The 9328-nt window shown below is 34.9% G+C and overlaps 1 protein-coding gene across 2 annotated transcripts in view; it reads left to right on the top strand.

Annotated features, from left to right (window-relative positions):
• Positions 1-404: 404 nt before the first annotated feature.
• Nup214 (nuclear pore complex protein Nup214) overlaps positions 405-9328 on the top strand; it is a 100750-nt gene continuing 91826 nt past the window's right edge. For both annotated transcript variants that reach the window (XM_081764710.1, XM_081764709.1), the window contains exon 1: positions 405-643. In XM_081764710.1, the coding sequence (XP_081620836.1) occupies positions 611-643 (33 nt within the window). In that variant the 5' untranslated portion in view covers positions 405-610. The remainder of the gene's footprint in view (positions 644-9328) is intronic.

Below are 9328 nucleotides of genomic sequence, written 5' to 3'. Positions count from 1 at the left end.
TTGTATTATGGCAATGAACATTTTTGTTAAAGATAAAAAGATGCTTGTTTTTCACAGTAAAAAGAATAGATTTATAGGTGTATAAGCTGGGGAGTGTTAAAACAAAATGTTTAAAACGTATATACATTTTATATTATAAAATTTGTTTTAAACAAAATCAATTGTTTTAAACAAGTTTTAATCATTTGTTTTAAAGAAAACAACACTGGTTTGAGTAGAATCAGCGGGCCTTATGCAGAGTCGTTCTGACGATCGATTAGTGTCATACTAAGGTGTTCTACTAACATATGTTTCCTGCAGTAGTCATGCCTTTAGTATGACTCTAATCATACGTCAAAAGGACTCTACGTAAGGCGGAGTAAAACTATGATATGTTTTGATTATTTTGTTGAAAATGTAGCTAGTTTCTGAATGTACCTGTTGGCAACACTGTATATACAAAAGACGTAGTGCTATTTGAGTGGTATGGCTATTGGAATTACAAATCGAGCTTGTATTTAAAATGGAGTAAGAGTCCTGGTTGTTATTCTGGGTCTTTTTATAATTTTGTGTTCTCAATTCTGGTAGGTGACAAAGGTAAAGTGTCTCACAGAAGCTGGACGAAACAAAAATGCAAGAGCCACCAGCCTCAAGGGATGTCCAGGTAAGTGCTTTGTTAGTACATGAAACCCAAGTCCTGAATCGTAAATTAAACGTAAATAGGTACAAATTAAGGGCCTATGTTTAGCAGAAGGGATCCAGCTTTTTTCTCTTAAAAAAAGTTACAATTTTGGTAATTTCTGTTCACATTCGGTTAGTTTAGAGTAGGTTAGGTTAGTTTAGTCTAGCTTAGGTTAGTTTAGTTTAGTTTAGGTTAGGTTAGTTTATGTTAAATTAGTGTAGGGGTCCCGCATAATTTTCCAAAAAAATGTTAGAATTTCGCGTATTTCTATAATATTAGGTAAGTTTAGGTTAGTTCAGGTTAGCTTAGGTTAGTTTATGTTAGGTTAGGTTAGATTTGGTTACGTCTAAGTACTTGCATCATTCATTTCTCCTGTAAATTTTGCGTTTTTTATGTGCTTCTGGACCCCTTGTACTAAACATACTCCTAATTTAGTTTAGGTTAATTTAGGGCAAATTTTTACTTTCACTCCAACTGTGACTTCAACCGATTCATGTGATCCGGTTCCCGGAGCAGTTTAGGAATCATTCCTAAACTGCTCCCGGAACCGGATCACATGAATCGATTACAATTACTAACACAGTGAAAGTAATGTACGATGTTAAGAATTATACTATAAGTACAAGGGCCACAATGTTACTATACGATGTTAAGAATTATACTATAAGTACAAGGGCCACAATGTTACTAAACATCAATTCAGGTGAAGCGGTGACTATGAATTTTGAGATCTAAATGGGGGGCTACCGCCCCCCAAACCCCCCGCTCAAGTACCATAAAAACATCCAAAATAATAATAAATAATCACACCACTACTATAAAGCTAAGATAATTAGGGAAAAATTTAAAAAAAAAAAAAACACTCGTCTCTAATCATAAATCAGTGCATGACAAAGAAAAAAAAATTACATCTCAACAAGACAATAGGACAAGCAGCAGCAAACCAAATACTTTGCCTAATACTCAAATGCAAAACAAATCAAGAATAAAAATAATATGAATTAAAAAAAGAAAACACTCACCATTTCGCCATAGGAGAACACTCATGAATAATGAACTCATAACTGCTGATTCCACACACGAAAAAATAAGATACCAAGAACACATGCACAATACTCAACATTACTGAAAAATACCTTTCCGCACACACGTCGTTTTATTAAACCGAGCACACTTGCTATTATTACAAACAAGAAACCAATAAACGTCCACTTTTACAATACGTCGAAAATATCTTCACTTTAGACCACAACTATGATAGGTTTTCTCTAACTCAATTCAACCAATTCAATTACGCGCTTCTCGCATGCCACAAACAGCAGCACACACATACATGCACACAGAACATGTGACTACTAACCAACTACCATATGACTACACAGACACCTAGTGGGAAAAATATGAACTAAGACGTCACACCAAAGGCACGAACAGTTCTAACAAGTGACTCACGCACAAACAGTTCCAGGAAGTAACTGAACCTATAAGAACCGATTAAAGTCACAGTTGGAGTCAAAGTAAAGACTTACCTATTACGTTAGTTTAGGTTAGTTCAGATTAGCTTACGTTAGTTTGTTAGGTTAGGTTAGATTTGGTTACGTTATGTTACGTCTAAGTAGTTGCATCACTCATTTCTCCTGTAAATTTTGTATTTTTTACGTGCTTCTGGACCCCTTGTACTAAACATACCCCAAATTAAGTTATACTCCGTCAAAGTAAAAAACAGTTTTGTTCACTTTTATTACTTTAAATGATTCTCTAAGTCATTTTAAACTGATCATTCAGGCGTATGCTTAAATAATTGCGTACAGATTGATAATACCCGTGCAAACCGATGTGCGTGGGAAATGACTAATTGCTTGCAAGTATCTTCTACCCTATTATATGTAATTATGGAAGACTTTACAATACACGCTCTAGCTGCGCAACGAGAAGTAGAGCCGCTTTAAAAGTGTGGTCAATGTTCCGTTAAGGGGGTCCAGTGCCTTTGACACCACTTCTTTCTATTGATTTTTCGTTTGATTAAATACTATAACGTTATATTAGGTTAAGTTAACTTAGGTCAGATCAGGTTAGGTTAGGTTAGCTTAGCTTAAGGGGATCCAGTGTAGCTTTGGACCCCTTTAACGGAACATGAACCAAAAGGGTAAAGTAAAGTAGGGTAGTAGTAGGGACGGGTTAGCTTCAGGTTAGGTATCCATTTTCATAAAATGAATAGGGGTAATTTATCGTTTCTGAGTGAGTATACCATCTGGAGTGGACATTGTAAGGTTAACCCATAATTTATTTTATCACGAGATTTGTTGGCAGTGTCTTAAAAGTAGATTCTTAATTTAAGAATTGCAGTTATTCGTGCAGATTTACTTTACAATAACATTCCTTTACAAGTTCGGACCTATGCCATGACATCTATTGTCCAAATAGCACAAACTTAGGTAGGTGGTCACTAAAAGCGAGAATGCTATCTACCCGAATTAGGGCAGGAGTACAGCAGAGGGTCCTGCGCGAGGGTGCATCCGCAGAAAGCAGGCACATCAGATGCGGAGGGTATGGACATAAACGAAAATAGTGCAGAAAACATTTGATCTCGCGTAAAATCACACAGGTTAGAGCACTTGTAATGATTTCGCACTTGTAACTCTATACTCGTAAACATAAAATATACTTTTCCTACATTGTACAGAAATACTTCGCCAGTGGAAATTACAATGGTACACAGTTGCCTTAGCTTTAGATATATCTTCATTCGTGTAAATCCTAGTATAGCCCTTGTTATGGTTTCACACTTTTAATCATAAAATACTGGTTTCCTAAATGGTGGAATTTAATATCCTATACTTACAGCGTTGCCAGGTCTAGCATAATGATGCTAGATCTAGCATAATTTGCATGTCTTTAGCATCTAGCATCTTGCTTTTAGCATCCTGCCCAAATCTAGCATAATTTCAGCAAGTTTATCAAAAAGCCGTAAAGCCTAGGGATGAGAAAGAAGTTGGTCGCGGGAAGGAAAAGAACGGCAGAAATGTATCCTCTTCCATTCATTCATACAGTCGGTAAACCATACAAGCAGTCTTATTTTCCGAAGTAGGTTAGAAACGGCTTTGGGCTTTCTTTTGTGGCTCCACTTAGGATTTTCTAATCCTTTAACTGCGAGGCATGGGCGGAGCTATGGGGGGCCATTCTCCCCTCAACTTTTTGACAACTTCACCATCTTTATTTCTGACTTCATGACCATCTTTATTCCTGGAATGAAAGGTCCGAGACCGACCAAAAATTTGCCCCCAGCAGATAATTCGCAACTCCGCTTATGCTGCGAGGTAATTTTCTTTCAAAATATGTAAACAACCACTTTGCATTCATTTATACGATATATACGCATTGAGTCTGACAACGACTGCACTAGTTTAGTTGAGTTAAAGCTTTGGTGCGTGAAGTATTGAGTTCTATCCACGCATTCTTGCGCTCTGCGTATTTTAAGTTACGTTATCGTATCTCAGCTTCGTTTTTTTCTTTTAAAACTCCTGAATTAGTAATTATGAGGATTTAGCATAATTTGACCGAATCTAGCATAATTTTGATCAGATTTTGGAATAATTCCGAGCTGTGAGTCTGGCAACGCTGCCTATAGAGTCCTTTTTCATATGCGTCATTTTAACTGTAGAATTACCATTTTTATTACAGACTATTGTTAATCAGTTCCCCTAAAGGTTGTGATTTATTTGTTACAACTTAGGCGCGAATTCAGAATAGGGACTTAACTAAAGATTCATTACATATGCTTCAACATTTTTTATGGAACGTGTGTTAGCCGTCGAAAATCGTGTTTTATTAATTTAGCCCGGGGATTGTTTGAGTTGGACCCACCTTAAAACCCACGTGGGTTTTTGAACTTTTTGTTAGAATATTATTGGCACAACTACGGTGATCATATTTTTACCAGATTTTAGACTTACCTTGGGCGAATTAGATGCTTACTCGTTAACGTATTCAACAACATTCAACATACAATAATTAGTTTTTTTCTGAGACCTTTATAGAGTTCTGAATGCTCTGTATGTATGAATGAATGGTAATAAAAACTTAGAGCTTGAGATAATTATAGAACAAATTAATGTATGGATTATGCTTATAGCCTAATAGAAGTAAGATATGCAATTTTATATTTTAGAAAATAATGTTAAACAAAATGCAATAATACAATAATAAAATTTGAGAATATAGTAACCTAGAATGTAGAAATTAGTATGAAATTGAGCTAAGTCTTCCAGTCCACACAAATATCATTGGAGATGAAAACATTACAAAACGTTGAAAAACTAAAACATGAAATGTATTTTCTAATTTAGTTTGAAATGATTTTCTACTCTACAATTACTAAGTTCAATATTACACAAATGTAAAAGGGTCATCACTCCGTAAAATCCCCCTTACTTGCTGATAGTAAATGATTTTCCACAATAACTAAGCTCAGTGTTGCACGATGTGAGAGAATCACCATTCCGTCTCTCCCTTGCTTCCTGATCTTAAAAGTCTATATACCTTAACCAAGTTCATAGCTTTTTTCCGACGCAAGCCTGTTTCTAATCTTATTCCATATCAATCCGAAAGTACTTGGGAAATTCCCACAATTGAACGCACAAAGCATCGGAAGTGAATACTTCGACAATAAAACTATTTATTTTACGCTGGAAGACATTGTGACATTTTAAAACATTTACTTTATAAAATATGAATTATAATAGAATATGATATTATCTTTGTTATTTGTTGTAAGTTAATTTTCGGGAAAGAACCGTCTTACAACAAGTGCTCGGGAAATTCCCGTAATTGAACGCACAATGTATCGGATGTGAACTTCAACAATGAAACCATTTATTTTATAAAACATGAATTATATCTTTGTTTTAAATTAATGTGTTTGGTATTCATATGTGGCGAACGTTACTGAGGCGAGGCTCCTAGGATGACTCGATCTACGTTTGTTCGTTTGTTTGCGTGTAACACACACGGTACAGGATGCAATTTTCGGTCTTTTAAGTTGAAATTTTCAGAGTAGAAACAGGAGACACTCTAAATTTGTTGTATGTATTTTGGTGGCGATCCAACGTAAAATTTCAAAATTGTGGCTTTTTTTCTTTCCCAAAATACCGGGTATCCACGCTACAAAGCGCAATTTTCGGTCTTTTAAGTTGAAATTTTGAGGGTAGAAGCACGAGACGTACTAAATTTTCTGTATACATTTTATCGGCGATCCAATGTAAAATTTCAGAATGGCGGCAATTTTTTCAAAACAGCAGTGAGTAGAAAATTGTAGGAACTTGTGACAGTGACATTCTGAAATATAAATCAATTTTAACTCTTTTGCCCCAGAGACATTGACATGTTTCGAAAAAAAAATAATTAAACCCGAAAAACCCATGTGGGTCTAGTTGGGTTGTTTTTTCTTATAAATAAAACTGTTTTTTTCAAACCCTGCATATTGTGAATGTGAAGGCATGTTTTCTTGGAAAAAACAACCCAAATTGCTTTAAAAATTCATTCATCTTTTACTATGATGCTGCGCAATAATTGCGTACAAATTTACAATATGTGGTGACATCCTATTTTAGACAACCATAGGTTTGTGAAATTTACAGAAATATCGAGTGTTATTTCAAAAGATGAATATATATAAAATCAAAATATATGGGAATCTTAACTCTGCCATCCTTCATAATGACAAAAAACGTGATCGAAACGGTATGCTTTCAACCACGTAATAGTTCATAAGGAAGCCATGATGAACTGAATTTGTATATCAGTGCAGTATGTTAAGTCCTGATTCATACCAATAAAGCTGTCCCAGACATAAGATATAATAGTATGAGGAATGTAGTGTATTTTCACTATCTTCCCCGTTCCGTCACGTGGGCCAACCAGCTTCGCCTAATCTTTACTTGCTTATATACAATTAGTAGTTTCTAGTGGACACCTAGCACAAATTTTTTCGTGTTTTTTACACTATTTGGCATATGTCCGCACACTCATAATCGTTAAACCCTTCTAAAGTGAATCTTCACCCAAAAATGCAACTCCTCCGACAAGAAATAATTCGTGAGGTGTTAGAGTGCATTTCGTGAAAAAAAAAAAAAAAAAACCATAAATCATCATGTACGATTGCCTAAACTAGGATAGAACCTAATATGTCACAAAATGATTATTCATCCTATCCCATTCTCACACCTGTGTGTGGGTTTTCTCAGGGTTCTCCCGTTTCCTTCCACTTTATTCATTCCACCATTTCAATCATATCTCATCGTCATCGTCCTTTAGCGTAACCGGCAAAAGTGTAAGAAACTTAAAAAGTTTTTATTTCATTTTGCTACGTTCTCACACAAACCTAGGAACTAGTATCTGTTCTGGTTTCAGCGCAGGGCGAAACTGTTGAACTCGCGAGGTAATGTGTTAGCGAAGGTAGATATGCGCGTAAATATGGACAAGTGCGTAAACCACTTATCTGCTTGTTAGATGATCTCTACAAGATGGCTTTAGAATTTGAATTGCACTTTTTAACGGTATATGTATGGCAGCCTACAGATGGTTTAAATGTGTCACGTCGTGTACGTAAATAACTTGTTTTAATGTTACTCTTCTTTAATTACTTACTGACATAGTCAGATCAATTGAGACGGGCAAAGAAAAAACCTTACGTTCATAGTCTCAGATGTTAAAATGCAGAAAAAAACCGTATTTTTTGTCATTAAAAAAGTATGACCCGTTAGAGGCTCTCAAAAATGTTGCCTTGAATGCTGTTTCTCACGGTACGTGACGTTTGAGCGCCGCCGTTTGGGCGCGAGTTAAATTAAAAAGTCATTATTAGAGTAACCCATATTATGCTTTATTTTTGTGTAATTATGCTTTTTTTTTTTCAAATTATGCTTTATTGTTAATATCAGTCATTGTTTTATATTAATCGTGTATAATGTAAAATATTTACTATACATTAAATATTCTAAATATCTTGATCTGTTTATTAATACTTTATGCAACCAGTTTCTTTCATATTTAATGAAATTTCTACTTAATGCATTGCAAAGAGATATGCTTTACTCGAGTCAGTTTTTGTTTCACTTGTGTGCGCCTTAGAGGTGCATACAGAAAGGGAAAGTAAAATATATCACCAAAAAATACAGAAAGTACTCAAGTTCAAGAGGTACACATAACAATATAGTGTGGAGTTCTTGTGTACTATTCATTGTTGGCGGAAAGTTTTCTTCATTTCCTTCTTTTTCTCCACATCAAAGGATTACACCGAAAAGTTTACAGAAATAAAAATTAGCTTTTCATTGTTGCATTGTTATGTTCTCAATGATTTTGCTTTGTAAATATTGGTTTTAAATAATATTAATATAGTATGTTAAACTTGCAGTTAAACAGAATTTTCCAAGAATTGTGTTATATATTTTAAATTATGATTTATGCTTTATTTTCTAAAATTATGCTTTATTGTGCTTTTAAAATTAGTTTCTTCTGGACCCATAAATAACCACAACCATGTTCAAGGTACCAACCATATGTCTAAATTGCTATTATGCTTTTGGGTTGCTCTAGTCATTATGTACTAAGTTCGAATCAAGATATCCCAAGGTGTCTACTGAATTATACTGGATTTTGTTTTACGTACTAGAAATACTGGAATTTCAAAATTTTAAAAACTGAATTAGCAATTAAATTTTGTAAATTTAAGTTTCAACCGAAGTTAAGTGTGCTTTTTATTTGATAACTTTTCAAGCCAAAGGTAAGTAGACCAGACTAAATATGATTGACTGCATTACATACATAATGAGCCTAACTTACAGCAGGCCTTCTACTCTAGTTATGCAATAAGTGTGAATATGAAACACATTTCTAGTGGCTAAATGACCAATATATGTACACTTAACTATTATTTTTCACTTTGAAATCGTTCTTTTTTTCCTTTCGCCACTTTCTTTAATGCAGATTAAATGCTTACAATGGGACGAAAAAAAAGTGCTAAGTTTTGATTTTTATATTGGAATGTTAACTTTAAAAAAAATGATACCGGAAATGCGGCATACTGCAGTTCCTAAACTCAATGTCTTAGACACCCTGTATTAACATCTTTCCCTCAACTCGATTAGGATTTAGGATTTTTAGATTTCTGGGCTCTCGGCATCTAAGGCCATTTAGCCCGTCACGTTTGAGGGAGCACCCTATTAGTCTATTCTGGGGAAAGGGAAGGAAGGAAGCGGCCTGGACCTATAAATTAGGTACCACCCCGGCATTTGCCTGGTGTGAATGAGGAAAACCCAGGAAAACGTCACTCAGGGTGGCTAAAGAGCGTGTTACACTTTTTCGACAGTGTGTCCCCACCGGGAATCGAATCCGGGACCGCTCGCACCGAAGGCGACAGCGTTAGCGACTACGCTATGGGGGCCACTTCCCTCAACTCGAGTGCGCGAAAATCTTTTATTGGTAGTTTTTCATTGGACTTAAGGAAGAGAAGAGTTTGGCAAACGTAATACGAAAGAAAACAAATTTTAATATTCATAAGTATGTAATTATTAACTTTTTTAAAAAATACAAAAATTAATCAATATATTTTAATTAACATTAAGAAAATTATTAACAGTTCGTCTGATTCCTTCATTTCCTAGCTTTCTTATA

The sequence above is a fragment of the Thermobia domestica genome, chromosome 7, assembly GCF_964235325.1.
Source record: "Thermobia domestica chromosome 7, izTheDome1.hap1.1, whole genome shotgun sequence".
Classification (NCBI taxonomy): domain Eukaryota; kingdom Metazoa; phylum Arthropoda; class Insecta; order Zygentoma; family Lepismatidae; genus Thermobia; species Thermobia domestica.
The sequence above is the reverse complement of the archived record's forward strand: the minus strand, read 5'-3'. Positions and strand labels throughout refer to the sequence as shown.